We start from the raw sequence: 22397 nt of genomic DNA on the forward strand, positions 1-22397 counted from the left end.
GGGTCCAGACGCTCACCTGCTGCACCACAATGCTCGGAGGTGAGCAGGGGCTAGGAGTGCCGTGGGACCACAGGTCCGCATGCGCCACAAATTCCTGGCCCGGTGCCGATCCCTCCCATGGACACCCTACCCCTGCAGGTGCCAGCGTAGCCATCGCTCAGCCCAGTACAGGGCTCCTTGCAGACCCATCACAAGCCAGGCGAGCCCTGCTTCCTCCAGCCTGTACGAAGCCGTGGCCCCACACCCCTCCCGAGGGCCGCCGAGCTCGGACCCCGCCGAGGCACCCCAGCCGATGCCAGCACCCAGCCCCCCGCCCCCGCCTGTGCACGTCCACTGCCAGACGCTGCCCCCCTGCAAGGACCTTGCCGCAGGCAAGGAGCAGGTGGAGAAGGCGCTCGACGCGGCGGTGGCGGCCAGGGCCGGGCTCCCCGCCGCCCTCATACGCTGTGAGGCCCAGGTCCCTCGAACCCATTCGGCGCTGGCCTGGCTGCAGGCGCAGCGCGCCGGGACTTCGGGGGCCGCTGCACCGAGCCGGCCGGCCCCCACGCTCTACTTCTCGCCGCGCCTGTCCCCCGGCCCCGATTCCGCGGGCGCGGCGGCCGCCGCCTGCGAGGAGGGCGCGGGCGCGGTGGCTGGGGTGGGGGCGGCGGCCCTCTGGCGCGGGGCGCCGGGGGAGGCCCTGGACGCCGCCAGGCTGCACGGCATGCAGCGCTTCACCTCCGCCGCCGCGCCCCGGGTCAGGGCCCTGGGCGGCTCGCGCTTTGACGCCCAGCGTGGCCTCAGCCCGGAGTGGGCAGCCTTCGGGACCTTCACCTTCCTCATCCCCAGGTCCGAGGGAGGGGCCTCCTGTCGTTCTGCATTGTGAAACCGGTGTGTCTCTGGTATGTGTGGCATCTGGGTGGGTGGGGGGCCGTGCGTGACCCAGTGCCAACACCTCCAGTTGACCCCGCCGCACCTTCCTCGCGCAGCGTGGAGGTGACGGACGTCGGCGGCGCGCTCCTCCTGGCCTGCACGGCGTGCTGGGACTCCAAGGCAGCGCCGGGCGCGGGCCCCAGCGCGACGGACGCCGGCGCGGCGCTGGCGACCGCGCTGACCACGCTGCGTGACGTGCGCGGCGCGGCGGCGCCGCCCTCCCTGGCCGCCTTTGCCGGCGGGCGCGGCGCCGTGTCGCACTCCCCCCGCCGCGCCGAGTGGGAGGCGGCGGTCACCCTGGCCCAGGAGCTACTGGACGAGGAAAGCGCAGAGGGGGAGGCGGCGCCCTGCACGCCCTCCCTGCTCGACCCCGGCACGGCCCTGGAGAACTACATCGCGGGGGGGCAGCAGGGGCTGGACGATCTTCTAGAGGCGCTGGAGGGTACTCCTGCACTCGGCGCTCCCGCGACGGTGCGGCAGATGTTGACGACGGGAAGGGTTTTCTCGAACCCCCCATCACTGTTCACGCCATGCCAGGACCTCACCCACACCATAAAATCGTGCAACTCACACAGGGAGGGGACTGCGGCACCCGAGACCCCGACTGCGGCGCCGCCGCACTTTCCAAGGTCGTGCTGGCGCGGCGCTCCGAGCTGCGCCTGTCCGGCGGCGCCGACCCGCTGGCCCTGCTAGCCTCCCTGCAGGCCCGCAACCCACGGGCCTACGCCCTGTTCCTAGAACTGGAAGGCGGGGAGGCCTTCCTGTCTTGCACGCCTGAGCGGCTGTACAGCCGCAGCGGCCGCAGCGTGGCCTCGGAGGCCGTGGCCGGCACGAGGGCCCGTGGCGGGGGTGAGCTGGGCCTGGCTGAGTGGTCTGGGGCTGGGGAGGGTGGCAGCCTTGCAGGCCGCACCCCTTCAGATTCCAGGTAACAGCCTTGGCATGTCGCACTCTGTTGCCAGGTGTGGCAAGCCCCCGCTGCATCACACCTCTCCTCTCAGCCCTCCCGTCATCACCTCCTCCAGGGAGTGTGGAGAACGATTTCTGGCTGGCCCTGGACCTCCTGCAGTCCAAGAAGGAGCACGCCGAGTTCACCATCGTCCGGGATTGGGTGTACGAAGTGGGTCCAGTGTGTGTTGGGGGAGGGAGGGGGGGGATTTGGGCCTCAACCGCCAGGGGAGTCCGCAACACCCTGGGTCGAACTGCCATCAATCGAACCCCCGCACACGGCATTGCAGGCCTTGCGCGGCATCTGCGCCACCGTGCGTGTGGACGTGAGGAAGACGGTGCTGAAGCAGGAGTCGCTGCAGCACCTGTACGGCCAGCTGTCGGGCACCCTGCTGCCGGCTGCCACGGATGCAGACTTGCTCGCCGCCCTCCACCCCACCCCAGCCGTGTGTGGAAGGTGGGTGGCTTGGTGCAAGCTTGCAGGGAGAGAGCACCGCTATGGCTCACCTTTTATCATTGATGCGGCAGGTTGCTTTGCGGTTCTGTACTGTAGGCCGCCCTGTTCACAGCCAACACAGCTGTTCCAGTATGGATGCCCACCTCCCCCCTCTCATGCGCAGACCCAGGGAGGCGTCCAGGGACATGCTCTCCTCGCTGGAGCCCTTTGATCGAGGATTCTACTCTGGCCCGTTTGGCTGGCTGGGGGGACAGGGCGCCGAGTTTGCGGTGGCCATCCGCTCCGCCCTCTTTGTCCCCGAGGTTCAAGCGCCAGAATTTCCTGGCGTGCAGGCCCTGGGCCCGACAGCGATGCGGGTGGCGCTGTATGCCGGCGTGGGCATCGTCCCTGGCTCCAAGGCGTCCCTGGAGTGGGCCGAACTTGATCTCAAAGTGGCGGCCCTGGACCGGCTGCTGACCCCCGTTCCGGCACTTCAGCAGGCAAGGAAACGGGGGAGCCAATGGGGGGTAAGGACTTCAGAATCTGCTCCAACGCCTCCCTGTCCATACCTGCTCGCCTCAACTTCTTCTCTCCTCCTCCGGCATACCTCAGGCGCCCAACCTGAATGCGGCCTACGCCAGGATCTTGGTGGAGGAGCTCTGCAGGCTGGGATGCTCCACATTCTGTATCGCTCCGGGTAGGCATGGGGTGGACTACACTGCTCATGAACTGGTTGCATGCGCGGCATGAGAACGAGGAGGCATAAAAACCCAAAACCCGAACTTGCGTTCCTCTCTTTCCTTCCAACAGGGTCTCGGAGCTCCCCACTCACACTGGCTGCCGCCCAGCATCCCCGGGTCCAGCTGGTGTCGGGGATGGATGAGCGCAGCCTGGCCTTCTGGGCACTGGGTCACGGGCGGTCAGGGGCAGCGCCAGCAGGTGGGCAAGCCTTTGAGGATTTTGGAGGGAGTGGGTTGAGGATGTGCAGCCGTGAAGGCTGGCTCTTGAGAGTGCATAGTAGAGCTGTCCAGCCTTCGAGTCTTCTGCTTGATATTGTAGCGTTCCTGGGTATCTTTTAATCAGGCGATTCCCTTTACACCCAGTGAACCACATTACTGCAACATACACAGCGATCCATTTCCTTTCATACTGCTTCATTTTCCCTGATCATGAAATCATCCCATAGTCCTGACGCCCGGACACCTGTCTGACACCTTCATCTCCTCTCACCCCACCCCAACCTCCTCTCCTTTATACCTCCCAGTCATCCTGACGACGTCTGGGACGGCGGTGGCAAACCTGCTCCCGGCCGCGGTCGAGGGCTGGCAGTCCGGCACCCCGCTGATCATCCTCACGGCAGACAGGCCGGCGGAGGTGCGGGGCTCCGGGGCCAACCAGACCATCCACCAGCCCGGCATCTTCTCCTCCTACGTCTGCTGGCAGGCGGACCTGGCGCCCCCCAGCTCGGCCATGCCGCCGCAGCACCTGCTGGGGTCGCTGGATCGGGCGGTTGCTGCGGCGGGGGCGGGCCCAGTGCACCTCAATGTCCAGTTGCGCGAGCCACTGGGCCCGGTGCCCGAACCCTGGGAAAGCACGGCGTGGCTGGAGGTGAGTTGTGTTGGTACTTTGGCATGGGACTGGGGGTGACTGTAAGCGTGCAATATCTGCAGGGACGTGGGCCGCTGGAGGTTACTGGCTGTTTGCTTTGAGAGGAATGCCGAGGATTGTTGAATATACGAGCACGAGCAGGGCTCAGAAGTAACAGTACTGATATAAACAACTCACCCTGTCCAATGTACAGGGCCTGGGGGACTGGGCGACCTCCTCCCGGCCGTGGAGTGTGCAGCTGGAGGCCGCCGCCTGCGCCTCGCGCCTCCCGCACTCCCTCCTCGCCGCCCTGTCCACCGCGACCCGCGGCCTGCTAGTAGCCGGGGAGCTGCGCGCGCCCGAGGACCGCGCGGCCGCCCTGGCCGTCTCGCGAGCGCTGCGCTGGCCCCTGCTGGCCGACGTGCTGTCGGGCCTGAGAGTGGGGGCCACTGGAGTGCCGGAAGGGCTGATCGCCTGCGGCGACAACATTCTGGCTGCGCAGGATCCGGGCATGTGCACCGCTCTCCGTCCCGACGTGGTGTTGCAACTGGGTGGCCGGCTGACGTCCAAGCGGATCTCAGCCTTCCTGGCCGCCAGCAGCGCGCGGGGGAGCAGCGCCGGTAATGACAGTGCAGCGTGGTGGGTGGTGGATGCCAGCCCGCACTCCTTTGATGAGCATGGCTGCCTTGCAGGGCGGGTGCGGCTGCCGCTGGGCGCCCTGGAGCGCCTGCTGCGTGAAGCAGGGGTGCTGGTCGAGGGAGCCGCGGCAGCCCCATTCACCAGTCCGTACTTGGAGCTCTGGCGGACGATGGACCGCGAGGTGGGGTTCCTGGTGAGGCAGCGCTTGAACAGCGCGCCGTACGGCGAGGCCCACATCGCCGCGTGCCTGGCCTCCAGCCTGCCCAGAGGTGGGCACTGGTGGGGGAAGTCCCGGGGGGAAGTTGGGAGGAGGAACGGTCTTGGAGTTGCAGACCAGGAACAGTTCCCATTCCCGACATATTGCCAGGGTCGATGCAAGCGCAGACGCACCCGGTCCCCAACCCCGATCACCCCACCCAGGCCACGCGTTATACATTGGGAACAGCATGCCCATCCGTGACATGGACATGTTTGCCGACGGCCTGGCATTGAGCGGGTGCACGCAGGGGCAAGGTGGGTGGGGGAGAGTGGGTTTGAGCCGTCCGTGTGGGTCGGTGTCACCTCCGCAGCCTGCTCTTGATGGGGTGCTGTAGCCTCATCCACCGGACACCCCCCCCTCCTGCCTTCCCTTCCCCCATCAGTGCCCAGCCTGGGGTGCCCGGTGGGCGCCAACCGCGGCGCCAGCGGCATCGACGGCGTGCTGTCCTCGGCGGCGGGGTTTGCCAGTGGACTGGGCATGCCCACCACCCTGGTCGTGGGCGACCTTTCTTTTCTGCACGACACCAACGGCCTCATGCTGCTGCGATCAGGCAAGGAGACCTGGGACAGGGCTTGATGCACATGTCATGGAGGTGACTGGCTGACCTGCTTGCATTGTCTTCTTGGGATTGGGCCTGACGGTGTCCATGACTGCAAGTCGCCCTACTTTGGGGTGCATGCTGGATCCATCTGCCACACAGACCCAGCCACGAGTTGAGCACAAGGTTTTGGCAGTGAAAACCCACCCTCGTCCACGAGCCACACTTGCTCACCGACAAATGTTTGCAGGCCCCGCCCGCTCGCCGCTGACGGTGGTGGTGATCAACAACGGCGGCGGCGGCATCTTTTCTTCCCTCCCCATCGCGGGGCAGGTGCCGGCGCAGACGCTGAGCGACGGCTGGACCACGCCGCAGGCCGTCGAGCTGGGTGGGCTCTGCCGAGCGCACGGCGTGCCGCACCTGCGCCTGGGTCTGGCCGACGGCACCCAGGCCCTGCGCGCCGCACTGCGAGCCGCCTGGGCCTCCCACACCCACAGCGTCGTGGAGGTGGCCGTGGACCCCGCCGGCAACCTGGACTGGCACCGCGCGACGACGGCCGCGGCGGCCAAGCTGGCGGAGGGCGTGTGGGGTGCGGAGGTGCGACGGCGGCGCATGGGGGATGTGCAGTCCATGGCGCCGGCCACCAACGGGGCGGTGGGAGAGGGTAGGCATGTTCCCAGCCTGGGCCGCGCCGTCATTGCCCAAGCCTGGTACGAGCGGTGCTCGGCCCCGCTCAGTCAACCGCTGCCTGTGCGGGGAGGGGCGCCACAGGACTGTCGAAGGGTACTGCGTCTGCACTTGCGTCTGAGCAGCGGCGCGTGCGGGATGGGCGAGGCGGCGCCGCTGGCAGGCGTGCATGCTGAGAGCCTGGAGGAAAGCGAGGCCCAGCTCGCGGGGCTCTGTGCCCTCCTGCCTGGCGTGGGCATGCCCCAGACTCTGGCCAGGCTGGGCGGCAGGGTGGCGGACTGGCTCGAGCGAGAGGTGGGCGTCCTGCCGCGCACGCTGCACCCCTCCGTGCGCTGCGCCCTGGAATTTGCGCTCCTGGGTGCCCTGGCGCAGGTGAGGCCAGGGAGAGGGTTCCTGGGTGGTTTATTGTGTTGGACGGAGAGCATGCTGTCCGAAGTAGACTCCTGCAGGTCCATACCATTACTTGTTTGATCTGTTCCCCACCTTATCAACCCCCTCACCAACCTCGCACCCATCATTTGGCAGGAGGGCCAGCAGACGCTGAGCCAGCTGCTGTGCGCGGAGTTGGCAGGCCCTCATCTCTCGGGACCCCTGCCCAACAACGCCCTGCTGGACTGCGGCGAGCAGACGGTGGCCAAGGCGGCAGAAGCTGCCAAAAAACTCGTGCTCCAGGGCTGGCGCGCCATCAAGATCAAAGTGGGACGCAGGGCCAACCCCGAGCTCGATGCGGCGGTGGTCTGTGGCGTGCGGTCTGCGGTCGGCAGCGAGGTCGTGCTACGTGCCGACGCCAATCGCGCCTGGTCGCTGCCGCAGGCGGTGCAGGTGGGTGGCTGTGTGGAGGATGTGGGGGTTCTGGGCGCTGCCCTCATGGCTGGAGGAATGCACTTTCTCATCCCAGGTCCCCCTCCTGCCTCCACGACCCGCAGTTTGGGAAGGCTGCCGCGCGGGCAAAGCTCCAATACATTGAGGAGCCCGTGCAGGACTGGCAGGACCTGGAGTCGTTCTGGAGAGCGACGGGGATTGCCACCGCACTGGACGAGTCTGTGACCCAGGAAGGTGTGAGAAGAGGTGTGATCTCGGTGTACTTGCTATGTGTGGAGATCATTCCAGTGTTGACATGGAATCACTCGAGGCCACAGCACAGGGTATACAAGGAGGTGCAGAGTGTCTGCAAGCCTGTTTGTAACTGGTCTGGCCCCCTGTCAACTTCTGACGCCCCGCCCCCCCCCACTCGTCAGGCATCCTTGACCCCCCGCCGGAGGGGACGGTGGCACTCGTGCTCAAGCCCGGGGTGATGGGTGGCCCGGAGGCGACCTTTGAGCTGGCCCGCACCGCCGCACGCCTCGGCCTCCAGGTCGCGCTTTCCTCGTGCATGGAGACGAGGGAGGGGCTGGCCCTCCTCCGCGAGCTGGCCCGGGCGGTGGATGTGCAGGTGTTCCCTGACATGTTGGGACTGCATGGTCTGGGCACCGACGGCTACGTGGGCGAGGCCGTCGCAGAGCCTGGAAGCCGACCAGGTGGGGATCTTCCTTCGTCTGCCAGGTCTCCAGAGGGCGATCGGCGACCGCGTGCGACAGGGTCAGACCTGCAGGGGTGCGCAGGCCTCGCCATCCACTGCCGGCGCGTCCTGCGGCATGGCTGCGAGTCAGAGGGCGGGGCAGCCGGTACCCTGGTCCTGCTGCACGGCTTCCTGGGGGCGGCTGAGGACTGGACCCCCGTGGCAGCCTCGCTGGGAACCAGGCGCACCGTGCTTGCCCCAGACCTGCCGGGGCACGGCAGTGCTGGCCTGCTCACGGGCATGGTGCCGCCGTCCCTGGAGCAGGCAGCAGCAGATGTGGCAGGGTGGTGCGCCACGCTGCAGCAGCCGGTGACGCTGGTCGGTTACTCCCTGGGGGCGCGCCTGGCCTTGACCCTGGCGCTGCGCCACCCGGGCGCCTGCTCCCGCCTGGTCCTTGTGTCTGGCTCCCCCGGCCTCGAAGGTGACGCGCTGGGGTGGGGGGCCTGTGGTTCTGGTCGGTCCAGGCCAGGAGCATGTGCATGGCGGATGGAAAGGGATGACCTGGTTGGAACTGCGCAACAGGCTGGCAAACCCTCTGCACGCTCAAAGACGCGACCGACCCCCGCAATGCCCGCGCAGATGCCCTGGCTCGCGCACAGCGTGCAAGCCAGGATGCTGCCCTGGCGACCACGATGAGGCAGGCACCCATTGAAGTGTTCCTGGAGCACTGGTACAGTCAGCCCATGTGGGGAACGCTGCGCCGGCACCCCAGGTGCTTGCTCCTTGGTTTGTTTGTGGCAGGGTAGCGAGCCAGGAAGGAATCGCACCTTTAATGACACCCGAAGCGGGCGATCAGGGTATGTCTGGCCATGCTTGTCTGCATGGGGCGGCAGACTCTCCCCCTCAACATTATTTTCACATCAGTGCCATCCCCCTTTGCCTACACAGGCAATCCGGTATAGTTGCAAGGCGGGCGTCCGCGCAGAGTGACCATGCAGCCCTCGCGGATGTGCTGGAGGCCTGGTCCCCCGGCCGGGCGTCCCACGCCTGGGATGAGCTGCCTGCCCTCTCGCGGCGCATGCCCATTCTCCTGATCACTGGAGAAGAGGACGAGAAGTTCGTGGGCCTACAGCAGGCCATGCTGCAGCGGTGCCAGCCCGCCGGAACGAGCGGCATCGGCGTGCAGGCTGCCACGATCCTGAGCGCTGGGCATGCTGTGCATCTCGAGCGCCCGCTTGAGCTGGCCGGCGCCATTGAGGCCTGGCTGAAGGGTCTGGAGTGCACCCAGCAAACCCTGAGACCGCTGGAGTGATGACAGGGTCTGCTATAACAGAGCATTACAACTAGATCTACAGTTGCAGTCTGCGCAGTCACACACCCCTGGCGATCCGCGACTGCCCCTTGCTACCAAGGCGGGGTAATGCGTTACAGGTCTTAATGAAAGTGAGGGTGTGATCGGCGGCAGAATCTGCTTGCCCAAAAGAATACTGGTATTGCCTTCTCAGGCTGCAAGAAAGAATGGATGCATGTGCAAGGCAACCAAGGGGGGAGATCAAGCGTGCGACTGCATGAGCAGGTCTGGTACAAAAATATGCCCTGCTTCCTGGATGACAGCGGGAAAACAGTAATGCACAATTCTCGTGATGAAATGAAAGCCTGAGCATGCAAAAAGTCTGGCTCAGGTACTGGGGCTCAGCATGGAGCCCTACTCTTCCTGGTGGTGACTGCAGCATTGTCTGTGCTGCTCTGCTATGTTCGGGCTGCATGCCTCACCCGCTCCCAAACAGGAAGCCTGGCAGGAAGCCGCCGCTGACCAGGCGGGACAGGGGGCTACGCCGCAGCCTGCCCAGTGCCAGCTCGAACTCGCCCGCCTCGTCCGCTCGGCTGGCGTAGCGGTAACCGAACCCGACCAGGGACAGGATCTCGTCGGGGCTGGCCAGCCGGATAAAGTCAAGGCGGTTGGTTGATAGCTGGTCATCCTTGAACTGGAGCGACGTGGTGGAGGGTGGGGAGGGTTTCAGTGATTCTTGGTGGCCAGAAAACAAAAAAGGGGACTGCACAGCGGAGTCCAGCACCTGCCTAGACCATGAAGAGACTCGATTGCGACAGCAGCCACCGCAGCCTGGGAGCCGGCCTGTCTCCAAACCTTAACCCAAGACGCACATAGTCAACCAGGACCGCTCGACCCTCCGCCTTCAGGTAGTCCGAGTTGTCGGCAAACACAAAGTCCCAGAGTGAGCCGTCGATGCACGGCTGGCCCTTGTAGTCATAGGATGGGGCGCCGTCCGTGAAGAAGGGGATGTGGGTGGATGCCACTGTGGGCAGGTGGGCGGGGGTGGAAGGAGGTTGGGCGCATGTATGCGGTGGGCGATCACATCCCCATATCTTGGCGCGGGCACCTTTGGGTGCAGCAGCAGCCCCATTGCTGCATCGAAGCCCTGGCCCTGGCGTCATAAACACCCCCATCGCCCATCCAGCAAGCCAGTCAGCCCACGTACGATTGGCCTGCACCAGGTCCTGCTTGGAGTCAAAGCGCTTGACGGTCGTGAGGCGGAAAGAGGGGACCTCGGTCACGACGATGTGCAGGCCGCGGCGGTGGGCGCGCTGTGCGGCGTCCTCCGGCAGCAGGTCGGCCAGCCAGTCACCCACGAGCTGCCCGGCCAGGCCCACCAGGCCCAGCTTGCGCTCCATGGCCTCCACGCGCCGGATGCGCACCGTGGCTGAGGCCAGCGCCTTCTCCAGGTCCACGTCGCAGGCCACCAGGGTGGAAAGCAGGGCGCCAGCGGAGGCGCCGCGCACCTGCACACCGCCCAGGTCGAATTGCTTCTGGAGGTAGAGGAGGACGCCCAGCTCCCCTGCAGTCAGAGGGGGATGAATCGTGTGCAAGTGTGTGTGTGTGTGTGTGTGGAGGTAGGCAATGAGGACCGAGGGGCCGAGGCGTGCGAAATTGGATCGCTAGTAAGCACCGATGTCCGGAACAGCAGCGATGGCCTCCAACAATGCACAAGGGAGCAGCCTGTTTCCTATATCCAGTGCCACCACAGTGCATGCAGATGCACCCTTTGCCCAGCCCCCGTGCTGGCTCACAGAAGAAGAAGATGCCGCCGCCGCAGCAGCTGATGATGGGGCAGTCAGGCTGGGGCCTGCCTGTGGTTTCCGGGTAGTGCTCGTCCTGCACGGACTGCGACTCCTTGGTGCCCTTCAGCTGTTGTATGAGGGACGCAAAAGGATACTTGACGGCATCCAGGCGCCAGGAGGTCTGCCCATGCCGCCTGGGCCCCTTGCACTGGCCGGGCGCGGTGCTGGTGCGTCCGTTCACCAATCGACATGAGGCCCTCGAAGCAGCGTGAGCATGCAGGACAGAGGTCATGCCGCCTGGGGGTAGAGTCCGGGTATGTAATGCTGAAGATGGCATGGGCGCACTACGGTCGGCGCATGTCTTCTGGAGGTGTCACTTGTCGCGCAGCTGCGTCACAGGACTCGATGACCCATGAGCTGCTCTGGAGGGAGAATGGGCTATCAGAAAGGGGTCTTTGAATCCTTGATGGGTCTTTATGCCAATGCTGCTGGGCCGGCAGATGCATCGAGGCGAATGGGCAGTATCTGGCTTCCTCCTGGTGCTACGACCCAGGTGCGTGGAAGCCTGACGCGCCATTGCGCTTCCGACGGTTGTTATGCATCCCTTTCAGGCAGGGATCCTGCTGGACAGGCAAGGTTACTTGACATACACACAACGGTGGCGCTGATGCATTGTAGAATCGCTACAGCGTACATCGTTACATTATGTGTCTTGTAGTCGAGTGTACCCTGGCCACAATGGCGGGAGGTGTGGAGCACAGTATATTTTGTTCGTCCCACGAGTACATCGTGCGATGGTCACATGCAAACCCCACGGCACCCAGGTGCCTGTTGGTTGAAATGCAGGCATGCAAGGGTCAGCACGCAGTCTGGTGGTGCGGCCATGGGTTCAAGGCAGGGCACGCACCGCCGTCAGGAGCAGGACAGCGAGGCCGCACCCCTGCACATCCAGCAGGCTCCTCGACGCCGCCACGCCTTCAAATGTCGAGCCTGGGTTGGGCAAAAAGGCGGATGCGAGGGAGCAGGAGAACACCGCCACACAGTGTGTTGGGGCCTCTGCCGGGCAGGGGCTCTGTTCCACCCTGTTTGGTACAGGGGTGATTGGAAAGGGATAGTGTTGACGAGCATCACAAGGCACAGGCTCCTGGAAGCTAGCTTGAATGGCACGACCCCGCATGTATGCACTCCCTGCCCTGCCTCGCAGGAGCTTCTGCTCACATCCCCGGATTCCAGATCCAACCGCTGCGGTCGCCCAGCCCAGCGCAGCCGAAGGGGCACGCCAGGTCAGACACTCTGGACGCACATGGGACCCCCATCACCTGCAGCGACACTTCCAGACGCCCGCCTCCACAGCGCATGCTTCCACCTGCAGCCTCCACAGCGCGGCGGCATCGCCATGTCCGTGCAGCAGCCGGTCCCCGGCCAGCGATGCGCGGCGCTGCGCCGCCGCCAGGCGGCCTGCCAGCGTGGCGGGCCCCTTCCCGACCGTCCTCGGCGCGGACTGGCTGAGGCTGGGGCCTCGCCCCGCCACCGGGGTCAGGGAGGCTATGAAGGAGCGCTCCAGGGAGACGGGCTGGTGCGGCGCCAGGCCGGAGGGGACTTCGGGGGGGGCAGGCCCCTGCCGTGCCCGGCCTGGGGTTGGACCCGGCCCTGCGGCGCCCAGCAGGCTGGAGAGGCCCGTCGCGGGCGTGGCGGCGCCCTCGCCACCGCGGATGGCAAAGCGCGCGGCCCTGCGCCCGCCGGTGGCCGGCGAGACGCTGGAGGGGGAGGTTTTGGCAGCCCCATTGCCGTACAGGGGGTGGGCCTTGACTGAGGTCCGCGCTTTCCTCCGCGACTTCCCAGCGGTGGTGGGCAGGCTGGCAGCCTGGAGCGAGAGCCGACTCCTGGCACTGGAGGGGGTCTGGTGCCAGGCTGGGGGTGGGGGCTGCCCGGGTGCCGCCGCCCTCAGCACGCCTGGCGTCCGAGGGAGGTCCTGTGCGGCTGGCTCCCCACTTGGAGCTGCAAGGAAGGGGATGGAAGGTGTGGGGCCGCTACCCAAACGTGCTGCAGGACTGAGGTGAAATGAAACTAGCATCTCAACCGAATCATTCATGACAAGCGACTGCCCCTCGGCTCCTCACCGGCTCCGCCATCTGCAGCACTCCCAGGTGCTGGGAGGGGGTTCTGGGTGAGCTGCTGGAGGATGGAGTCGACCTCTGCCTCCAGCTGCTTGGTTTTGTGAGTCGAGGGGGAGTGGCCCGCCTCGTGAGGGTCTTGGCTCCCATTCCAGGCGGCAGGCGCCTGCCAATGATGAAGGGGGGTGAGGAGTCGGGCAACTGAAGACGGGTACAGGCGTTCCTGGGACACTCACATGTGCTTGGGATTCTCAATGCCACTCGATACTTCCAATTCCACCTATAATGCACCCCCAGCATATGTACGATGCTCGGCGTTAAACCTGCGCACACCTGGAGTGGGCGAGACGACAGGCGGGGGGTCGATGTGTTCGGGCCTTCTCGGGATTTCTGAGTAGTCTCGTCGTACGTGATACAGAATTCATCATCCATGATAAGTGCTTAGTATCATGGCCAGCTGCATGACTTGTCCGGCAATGTGTCGGGTCGTCCTTGTTCTGTCTGAAGTGGTCACTGTATACGATGCCTGCCAAGACAACGATGGGCCATGCCTGAAAGCGGTCACCTACGACTCCTGCTCGAATGTTGTTCAGGGGCAGACTTCTCTGGGCTTGCAGCTCCGTCCGTGACAAAAGTGGGCGCACCTTGACAACCCCAGCTGTGCTGCGGTGGCGCAGCAGGGTGCCAAATGGGGCGATCCTGCCCCGTTAGCAGAGACCCCCCTGAAGATATCGCCGAGCTCAGCTGCATTACAGGGGTTGCCAGTCAATCAAGCATCTTCCATGTACAATGCGGCAAGTGTAATGCTGTTGCATGCATGTATCGCGCGGGCACCGTGGCCATGAAGTTCCCTCGTCGCTAGGTCTGCCGACGTCCGGGCAGGGTTGTCCGGAGTTTGCAGGGCTCTGCCCTGGGGCACATGCAGGGAGCAGCAAGCATCTTCTCCAAGCCTATGTGCTACACATATAATGTATCGGCGGAATGCCCAGCTCATTGGACTCGGAGTACGGTGCGTGCCCTCGCCCAGGCCGGGCCAGGGCCGGATGTTTCGCGGCCCTTCGTGCGCCCTTCCCCCGCATCTGGGGCCTGCCCTCGACGGCACAACCCCCGCTACAGTGTCGTGAACCGGTCGCTGGGGGGTGGTCTGGGCGGCAGGACGCCCAGGCCCCCCCTGGGTGGCAAGGGCTGGCGCGGCTCCAGGCAGCCCCTCCCTAGTCCCTCCTCCACGGGCCAGGGCGACGCGCCCGCCGCTCCGCCCGGGACCACGCGGGAGGACGTGGTCCTGCTTGACGTGGACGGCATGCACTGCGCCGGCTGCGTCTCCCGGGTCCGGAAGCTGCTGGAGGACCAGCCGGCGGTCCGCGGCGCCTCCGTCTCGCTGGCGACGGAGACGGCGCTCGCGCGCGTACGCCTCGCTACACCCAGCCACAGTTCCACCGGCAGCAAGGCTGACGAGCTTGAGAAGAGCGGGGGCGAAGCTCTGAATGGCGGCGGCGGCGCGCTGGAGGCCCTGGGCGCCAGCCTGGCACAGGTAGGGTTTTCGCTTGCCTGTGTGAGCGGGTTCATCGTGTTGCCTGGGCCCTGCGCTGCGAGGAATGCAGGAGGAGTGAGCTTTGGGGGCAATTGTTGGGATGGCCCTGGCGCTCTGCGGGTTCTGCGCTGGGTGCAAGGAGGGTCTGCCTCGTCCTGCGTCTATGACTGGCCAGGTGGACTGGCATCCTGCCTCAAAGCAAGCCGGTCCCCTGCCCTCCTTCCTGGGCCTATGCCCAGGCCCTCGCTGCCATGCACCATGTTCAAACAAAATGGTGTCCCCATCTGCCAGCTTCCTGCCCTCTGGCTCCTCTGTCACCAACCCCAACCCACCAACCCCATCATCAGATCCTGACGGCGGCGGGATACCGCGCGACGCCGCGCGAGGCGCGATCCCCCGGCGGCCGCGCGCCCCGGGGCGCCACGGCGCGCGCGCTGGAGTCGAAGCGCGCGGAGCGCGCGGCGCGCCTCGCCTCCAGCGGCTGGCGCCTCGCCTTTGCCGCGCTGCTGGCCTCGGGCTGCGCCTCGCACCACCTGGTGCATGCGCTGGGTGCCACGCGCGCGCCCGCGCTGCTCCGCGCGCTGGCCTCCCCCCCGTTTCCGCCGCGCTGGCGCTTGCGGCCGCGCTGGGCCCCGGGCGCGGGATACTGACGCGTGGCGCGCGCGCGCTGGGGCGCGGCTCGCCGGACATGGACAGCCTGGTGGCGCTGGGCGCGGGCGCGGCCTTCGCGGCCTCCGCCGCCGCCGCCGCCTGGCCGGCGCTGGGCTGGCGCGTGGCCTTCGAGGACCCGGCCATGCTCCTGGGCGTGGTGCTGGCGGGGCGCACCGCCGAGGAGCGCGCGCGCCTGCGTGCCGCCTCCGACATGCTGGCCCTCCAGGGCCTGCTTCCGGACAGCGCGCGCCTGCTGCTGGGCGACGGGTCGCTGCGGGACGTTCCCGCGCACGCTGTCGCGCGCGGCGACGCCGTGGTCGTTCTCCCGGGCGACGTCGTGCCCGTGGACGGCGTGGTGGCGGAGGGCCGCTCCGCCTGCGACGAGTCGTCGCTCACGGGCGAGGCCATGCCCGTGCCCAAGGCCAAGGGTGTGTTTGGAGGGTGTTTGGGGGGGACGAGGGGATGCGCATTCATGTGGGCGGCAGGCCGCTGGCAGGAATGCAGGCGGGGCCTGCGGGCGGCCTCCACGATGGGTCTGGGCGCGGCGGGGCTCCTCCGCGTCAACCCCCCATCCCGAGTCGCACCCCAACCAACCCCCTCCCATCCCCCCCCCCCCATCGAATTAATCCATCCCCTGGCCAGGCCAGCGCGTGTCGGCGGGCACGCTGAACAGTGAGGGGCGGCTGGTGGTGGTGGCCGAGGCGGCTGGGGAGGCAACCACGCTGGGCGCGCTGGGGTCGCTGATCGAGGCCGCGCAGTCGCGCGCCGCGCCCGTCCAGGGCCTGGCCGACGCCGTGGCGGGGCGCTTCTGCTACGGCGTCATGGCCGCCTCGGCCGCCACGCTGGCCTTCTGGGCGGGCCCCGGCGCGGCCCTGTTCCCGCGCGTCGTGGCCGCTCACGCGCCGGCCGGCGCCGCGCGGCCCGCCCTCCTCCTCGCCCTCCGCCTCGCCTGCAGCGTGCTGGTCGTGGCCTGCCCCTGCGCGCTGGGCCTGGCCGCGCCCACCGCCGTGCTGGTGGGGAGCTCTGCCGCCGCACGCCACGGCCTGCTCATCCGCGGCGGCGACATCCTGGAGGTGAGGGGGGGGGGGCGGGCTTGCTCGTTTCTGTTGCAGTGTGTGAGGGGGGAAGGGGAGATGTGTGGTGACGAGGGGGGATGCGACGATTACTTTAGCAGGTAGGATGCGGGTTGGATGGGGAGGTCCCTCGTGGCCTCTGCATGAGCCGGCCGGTGGTGTCCTCGCCCTCGCCCGCTCCGACTCGTGCGCCACGCACCGCAGCCCCGACGTGGGCCGCTCCGATTGGCCCGGGATGTGATGTGCTCGGTTCTGCCTCCCCAAGCTCAGCCCTGCGGCCCCCCCCCCACCCCTCTTACCCCTCCTGCCCACTCCACACACCCCCCCGACTCCCAATCCCCCGCCAGGCCGCGTCGCGGATCGACACGGTGGTGTTTGACAAGACGGGGACGCTGACGCGGGGCCGCCCCCGCCTGGTGGCCACGCGCCCCGCGCCGGGCGTGCCCCCTGCGCTGCTCCTCACCCTGGCCGCGGCGGTGGAGGCCGGGAGCAGCCACCCGCTGGCGCGCGCGGTGGTGGAGGCCGCGGGCGGCGGCGGCGGCCTGCCTGCCGCCTCGGGCCTGGTCCAGGAGCCGGGCGCGGGCGTGCGCGCGCACGTAGAGGGCCACGGCCTCGTGGCCGTGGGCAGCGCTCGCTGGGCGCTGGGCGACGAGGGGGAGAGCGGGGCAAAGGAGGGCGTCGGCGCCGCGCCCCGGGGCGTCCACGCCGGCGACCCGAGCATGCGTTCGTCGCACTCGCCGGCACCGCCATCACCTGACACAGGTTCTCACGCCGTGGTGCACGTGAGCTTGGAGGGCGGCGCGCTGGGCACGCTGGAGCTGGCGGACGAGGTGCGGCCCGAGGCGCGCGGCGCAGTGGCCGCGCTGCGCTCCCTCGGCCTGGCCGTGCTCATGGTGTCCGGGGACGGGGCCGGCCCCTGCGCGGCCGCCGCCGCGCGCCTGGGCATCGCCCCCGCCGACGTGCACGCGCGTGTGAGCCCTGCGGGCAAGGCCGAGCTGGTGGCGCGCCTGCGCGCCGGCGGCGCGCGCGTGGCCGTGGTGGGCGACGGCGTGAACGACGCTGCCGCGCTGGCCGCCGCCGACGTTGGCGTGGCCATGGCGGGCGGGGTGGGCGCTGCCGCCGACGTCGCCGGCGTCGTCCTGCTGGGGGACAGCCCCGCCCAGGTGGTGGATGTGGTGCGGGTGGGCCGTGCCACGCTGCGCAAGATCAGGCAGAACCTGGCCTGGGCCTTCGGCTACAACCTGGTGTGGGTTGTGTGTGTGTGTGTGTGTGGTGGGTGGGTTTGTGTGTCAGAAGAGAGTATATTGTGTTCTTTGGGGCGGGGGGGGCGGGGGGCCGGGCGGGGAACAAGGGGTTTCAGTCCCTGATGGAAGCTCGTCGTGGGGAGTGGTGGCCTTGGATGCCGGAGACAGGGCGCCCTGGGTTTCTGAACGCAATGGGATTCTTCATGGTGCCTTGGAGCCTTGCCATCCCATACAAGGCACTCGTCGCAGCGCACGTTGCTGCCGTCGCGAGGCCCGCAAGGGATTGGGCATGCTCCAAGCTGTTCCGACAGCCGTGTCTGGCAGCGTGCTGCAGATTGCGGCGCAGCTGCTCGCCATGCCCCCCACCCAGTCCTCCCAGTCCCAGATTTCTATACTCTCCATGTCCGATCCCACACCTGCAGATTGGCATCCCTCTGGCGGCGGGAGCCCTGCTGCCACTCACCGGGCTGGCCCTGACACCCTCCATCTCCAGCGCCTTCATGGGCATCAGCTCGCTAGCGGTGATGACTAATTCTCTGCTCCTCCAGCCAGAGGTGGAGCGCCTGGCGCGGCACGGCGCCCAAGATGCCGGCAGGGAGAGGACCGCTGTTCCCGATGCCAAGGAGCTGAGCGCCAGTCAGGCCTCGGCCTGATGCCCCGCCACAGCGCGTGGTGGGAAGGCGGAGGACTGGCCCCCTGGAGCTGCCAGGCTTGTTCCGCTTTGCCGGAGCAAGTGTGGAAGAGAAGGTCTTCCTGCTGGTGTCTCATCCTCTGATGAATTGCTACGCCGATTGTCTAATTACTATGAGGTCTTCATCGACTGCTGCGTACATCCGGGGGAAGAGACACCATGCTGTGGCGATTGAAAGGCATCTACAATCATGAAGAGAGCTCAAACCCTCCTTGGCAGCCACGTGCCATAGGCACGTCTCGGTGCCAGACCTGATTGAAGTGCTCGGCAAAAGCTATAGCGAACTCCTCACTATCCCTTCCTCGTCCGACATCCCCTGATCTATGCCGCATTCCCAACCTCCCTGGGAACCGTGGCAGAGCGCGTGGAGGGGTCCCAGATCGCACTGACAGCACTCAACACCGAAACCTAGCGGAGGACAATTCTCCATGCGTGAGGACGTCGCTGTACTTCGAAGTGTTCACATCCTTAATCTTATAAGTTGTTCCTGAATTACCCATTAAAGTCATGCTGAGGTGCCTCGCGTTCGCGTGGATTCTCCTCGGCACCCTCACCGATGCCAGGACGCTGATCGAGACCCTGCGGCCCGATGGAGGCCCTGTTGACCCCCAGCCCCACACCGTGCCCTACGACTGGTCCGACACCAGTAAGAGCGGCGTCATGCGAGGCACCATGGACATCGACGCCTCTGATCCCCGGCTCCAGCCTGCAGAGGAGGGATTCCCAGAGCAGATCAGCCTCATGTACTATGGATCCACATCCGTGAGGTTTGGGTGGGTCACAGGTAGGCTGCAAGATGGGAAGGGGGCAGAGGGCTGGGGAGGGATAGATTATGCAATGGGCATGCACTGAGATGCGGTGCTGTGTGCCGACATCACAGCAACACATGTCTGGGCTGGGTGTTGGTGTCTGCATTGCCGATATGGATAGCGTAAGGTTGGCACGCACAAGAACTTTTCCCCATCTCACTTTCAAATTTACAGGAACTTCAAGCCTCAGCACAGGAGCAGAGTCAAAAGAGTATCGGGCAAGCAGCGTTGTCAAGTATGGAAAGTCTAGCGGGAAGTATAGGCACAGAGCAATAGGTATGTCTGACTTCAGAAGATCGGCTTTTAATGTTCAGCAGCAACCTCTGTATTTCTTTAAAAGTTCAGATCAAAACCTTGTGGAACAATTCAAGCCATTTATTAATGTTGCTCAGCTCTCTGCACAGCATACCTGTGCACCCGTTGAAAAGTCATGTGTCACACACATTGCCAAATGCAGGTGTTGTCAAGCGATACACGCAGGCCTACAACTATGAGGGAGCGCAGAACTATACCAGCCCTCACATCCATTCGGCAATAGCCAATGGACTCGACCCTGGAACTCGGTACTACTACCGAGTTGGAGGCCTTGGGAGGAATCTCTGGAGCGAGGTAGTATGAGCTGCTGGGTTGAGAGCTTGGCAATGGCACATGCATTTGAATGCTTGTCTAACCATCAGGGCTGGTGTGCTCCATCGCCTAGCATGCATTGCCCAGTTCAACACATGTCTCCAGCTGCCTGTTCTCCTTCCCCGCACCCAGGAGTACTCATTTGAGACGCTGCCGGCAGGCAAAAGCTACCCACTCCGGCTTGGCCTCATTGCTGATACTGGGCAGACCTACAACTCTTCCACCACGTATGAGCGGCTGAAGGAGGATCGTCCCCAGGTACCTGGATGGGGCCAACTACAATGAACTCCTTGAACTTGTTGAGCAGATTATTTGTGCAGTAGGTGCTCACCCTGATGCTTACTTGGCTTTTCAGAGGCCATCTGCGTGCAGCGTCCATGAGCTCCGCCCAGGGGCTCCCAATATTGAGGGATCTCATTCCCTACACCACATCCCTCCCCTTGCCACCAAGGTAATCTTCCATATGGGTGACCTCTCCTACTCTGATGACTACCTCACCACTGGAACCCTGTTCCCCTGGGTCCTCAACGTCACGCCCCCTGTGTGGACCCCCCCCCAAACCTACCAGCCTCGCTGGTGAGTGGGCATCGATACTGGATTGGCGACGCCCGATGCCATGTGGTTTGGCACCTTCTCGTACCCTTTCCTGGATCAAATTGCTGCTGGGCATGCAGCGGAACATGCTTTGTCACCTGTACTGAGCGACCACCTGGCCCTGCAGGGACATGTGGGGAAGGCTGGTGACACCCCTCGTCTCACACGTGCCATTCCTGGCCACGCCCGGCAACCATGAGATAGAGGTTCAGACCGACGGCACAAAATTCGCATCGTACACGGTGAGCTGGGGAGCAGGACCGGTCATGACAGGCGGCATGCCGAGGGTGTTTGATGCATGCCGTCCGATGGTGGGGTTCACGGGGAGGAGGACCACTGCATTGTGTGGCGAACACGGTGCAGGATGCCGCTGCTTGCAAGCCCCCGGCCTGCATCCATCATGCGCCCATGCCAGTCTCGTGGCATGCCACTCCGATGGTGCAGACGCGCTTTCCAGCCAACAGCGAGGCAAGCGGCAGTGCGAGCCCCCTCTGGCACTCCCACGATGTCGGCCCGGTGCACGTGGTTTTCCTGACATCCTATGCGCCCTATGACGAGGGCACAGAGCAGGTGTGACGGGGGGAGGGACTGACCGGTCTGCAGCGCCGAATGTACGTGCAAGGTGTGATGGGGTCGCTTGGCACCAGTGCTTTCTTGGGCGACATGATGACTGCAGACCGTACGCCCGCACCCCGTAACTCAGCATGACTGGCTGAAGAGGGACCTGGCGTCGGTCGACAGGCAGAGGACACCGTGGCTCATTGCAGCATTCCATGCGCCATGGTGGGAAGGACGGTGGCCGTGGAGTTGGTCCTCATGCATGTTTTTGACAGGGGCTGTGGCGGCAGTAGTCTGCGAGTCATTTGCAGACTCTGGCTCGTGGTGCGATAACCCTGCTTCAAGCACCCTCCTCCTTTTCACCAGGTACACGTCATACGCCGCTCATTACTACGAGGCCAACTGCCACCGGCTCGCAACCGAGGTGTTGCTGTACTCGTATGGCGTCGACCTTGTGCTGAATGGTGAGGAGCAGGAGGTGTGGGCCGATCTGCATGGGGGGAAGAAACGCGTATCACATTGGACCTGGCATCGTGACATCGCACGATGGGAAGATGTACCGAGTCCCTCTCGGAGCGCCAGGGCGCGCAAGTCGCTGTTTGTATCGCGGTCGGTTGAAAGTCAGGGCAGGTTCAGCACGATAGTCCTCACATGGCTCACCCTGGGCTCCCAGGTCATGTGCATGCCTATGAGCGATCCTTCCCGGTCTTTGACTTCAAGGTGAGGGTGTCTGGTGGTGGGGCACCTTGCGTGCACCCCCGCATGGGCCCTGGGGAGTTTGCAGCGGGCCGTCCAGCAGGATGCATGGCCCAGCTGCCTGGCCGAAGACCATTCTCAGCAGTGAGGCACGCAGCAGTGGGGCATTCCATGCAGCACCCGTGTCCCCATCCCTCCCTTCTCCAGCCCCACCCATCCTCCCACACCGCCTCCCTGGCAATGCAGAGGGACGACTGCGGCCCTGTCCATCTGTCCCTGGGGGACGGCGGCAACATCGAAAAGTATGTGGCAGGGCTGGGGAGTGAGGAGGAAGGTGCTGACTCGACATGCCGCCGTTCATGCAGACGCATGCCGCTTGTTGCGATCATTCACACTTTCCTTGTTGGTCTGCTCAAACAACCCCCACTGCTCCGCCGTCAGCTCTTTCCCGCCCCACCCTCCAGGCTGAATGCTGTCTTTGCTGACACACCAGGTCATTGCCCCCCCATCTTCGATCATGGCCCCAGCTACCAGCCGGAATTTTGCCCCCAGAATGTCTACAATGGCAGCTACTGCTCCCTCATGCAGCCAGCCTGGTCGGCCTTCCGGTGAGGGGCCTTGCCATGTGTGCATGCCAGGAAATTGCGTGGCAGGGGTGAAAGGTCAATGGGCGGTGGACTGCTCGTGATGATCCTTTCCTGGTCAGCGCGGGCACCACTCTCCCCCGTCCCTCCCCACAGAGAGCCCTCGTTTGGGCATGCAACCCTGGACATCCTGAACGACACGCACGCCCTGTTTCAATGGAAGCGCAATGCCGACCCCCTGTCGGGTGCGGGCATGGAGGTTGAGGTTGCACCGAAAGCTGGCCTGATGGCGTGCTCGGTGCTGTTCTTCTGCGTGCCCCAGATCAGAACAGCTCACGTGCCTGGAAGCTGCACTCGTGCATGTTCAAGGTCCATAGCTGACTCCCAGCCCTTCAACCATTCCATGCAGTGGTGGCAGACGAGGTCGTCTTCAGGAGGCGTCCTGACAAGTGCGGCATGAGGCCGCGTGCTGGGTCGTCGGCGGACATCGGGTTGTCCCAGGCATTACCAGTCGGAGGAGGCGCCATTGCCCAGGCCTGAGTGCGTGGCGGATGTTCAAAGCAAAGCCATAGTTTACACGTGCATCACATCAAGTGTATAGATAGCCTGCCCAACGAATTGTTGTCCGAGAGAAGCTGTTTAGCTT

The 22397-nt window shown here is 65.4% G+C and overlaps 8 protein-coding genes across 8 annotated transcripts; 6 read left to right on the forward strand and 2 right to left on the reverse strand.

Moving 5' to 3' along the window:
• Positions 1 to 292: 292 nt before the first annotated feature.
• Positions 293 to 5354, forward strand: F751_1303 (Protein PHYLLO, chloroplastic; the record flags this gene model as incomplete). Its single annotated transcript, XM_011401795.1, has 13 exons — positions 293 to 828; positions 969 to 975; positions 1198 to 1383; positions 1488 to 1761; positions 1935 to 2029; positions 2148 to 2314; positions 2478 to 2820; positions 2906 to 2990; positions 3104 to 3232; positions 3558 to 3901; positions 4095 to 4788; positions 4940 to 5032; positions 5161 to 5354. The coding sequence occupies 13 exons, from the start codon at positions 293 to 295 to the stop codon at positions 5352 to 5354; spliced, it is 3147 nt and encodes a 1048-aa protein (XP_011400097.1).
• Positions 5355 to 5556: 202 nt separating this feature from the next.
• Positions 5557 to 8813, forward strand: F751_1304 (Protein PHYLLO, chloroplastic; the record flags this gene model as incomplete). Its single annotated transcript, XM_011401796.1, has 7 exons — positions 5557 to 6375; positions 6529 to 6825; positions 6930 to 7059; positions 7242 to 7520; positions 7653 to 7982; positions 8141 to 8273; positions 8450 to 8813. The coding sequence occupies 7 exons, from the start codon at positions 5557 to 5559 to the stop codon at positions 8811 to 8813; spliced, it is 2352 nt and encodes a 783-aa protein (XP_011400098.1).
• A 439-nt stretch (positions 8814 to 9252) lies between these two features.
• Positions 9253 to 9468, forward strand: F751_1305 (hypothetical protein; the record flags this gene model as incomplete). Its single annotated transcript, XM_011401797.1, has 1 exon — positions 9253 to 9468. The coding sequence occupies one exon, from the start codon at positions 9253 to 9255 to the stop codon at positions 9466 to 9468; it is 216 nt and encodes a 71-aa protein (XP_011400099.1).
• F751_1306 (Patatin-like phospholipase domain-containing protein 1) lies at positions 9271 to 10871 on the reverse strand (the record flags this gene model as incomplete). Its single annotated transcript, XM_011401798.1, has 4 exons — positions 9271 to 9486; positions 9665 to 9816; positions 10000 to 10356; positions 10589 to 10871. The coding sequence occupies 4 exons, from the start codon at positions 10869 to 10871 to the stop codon at positions 9271 to 9273; spliced, it is 1008 nt and encodes a 335-aa protein (XP_011400100.1).
• Positions 10872 to 11468: 597 nt separating this feature from the next.
• F751_1307 (hypothetical protein) lies at positions 11469 to 13125 on the reverse strand (the record flags this gene model as incomplete). Its single annotated transcript, XM_011401799.1, has 3 exons — positions 11469 to 11661; positions 11899 to 12336; positions 13103 to 13125. 3 exons carry the CDS (start codon positions 13123 to 13125, stop codon positions 11469 to 11471), a joined length of 654 nt encoding a protein of 217 aa, XP_011400101.1.
• Positions 13126 to 13142: 17 nt separating this feature from the next.
• On the forward strand, positions 13143 to 13322 carry F751_1308 (hypothetical protein; the record flags this gene model as incomplete). Its single annotated transcript, XM_011401800.1, has 1 exon — positions 13143 to 13322. One exon carries the CDS (start codon positions 13143 to 13145, stop codon positions 13320 to 13322), a length of 180 nt encoding a protein of 59 aa, XP_011400102.1.
• A 339-nt stretch (positions 13323 to 13661) lies between these two features.
• Positions 13662 to 17845, forward strand: F751_1309 (Copper-transporting ATPase PAA1, chloroplastic; the record flags this gene model as incomplete). Its single annotated transcript, XM_011401801.1, has 8 exons — positions 13662 to 13702; positions 13810 to 14224; positions 15009 to 15303; positions 15518 to 15611; positions 15831 to 15948; positions 16296 to 16316; positions 16518 to 17192; positions 17615 to 17845. 8 exons carry the CDS (start codon positions 13662 to 13664, stop codon positions 17843 to 17845), a joined length of 1890 nt encoding a protein of 629 aa, XP_011400103.1.
• A 545-nt stretch (positions 17846 to 18390) lies between these two features.
• Positions 18391 to 22291, forward strand: F751_1310 (Purple acid phosphatase 15; the record flags this gene model as incomplete). Its single annotated transcript, XM_011401802.1, has 10 exons — positions 18391 to 18645; positions 19452 to 19577; positions 19771 to 19860; positions 20358 to 20483; positions 20617 to 20666; positions 20838 to 20935; positions 21145 to 21191; positions 21375 to 21775; positions 21908 to 21996; positions 22161 to 22291. 10 exons carry the CDS (start codon positions 18391 to 18393, stop codon positions 22289 to 22291), a joined length of 1413 nt encoding a protein of 470 aa, XP_011400104.1.
• Between the last annotated feature and the right edge of the window lie 106 nt (positions 22292 to 22397).

This window comes from Auxenochlorella protothecoides, assembly GCF_000733215.1.
Source record: "Auxenochlorella protothecoides strain 0710 unplaced genomic scaffold scaffold126, whole genome shotgun sequence".
Taxonomy (NCBI): Eukaryota; Viridiplantae; Chlorophyta; class Trebouxiophyceae; order Chlorellales; family Chlorellaceae; genus Auxenochlorella; species Auxenochlorella protothecoides.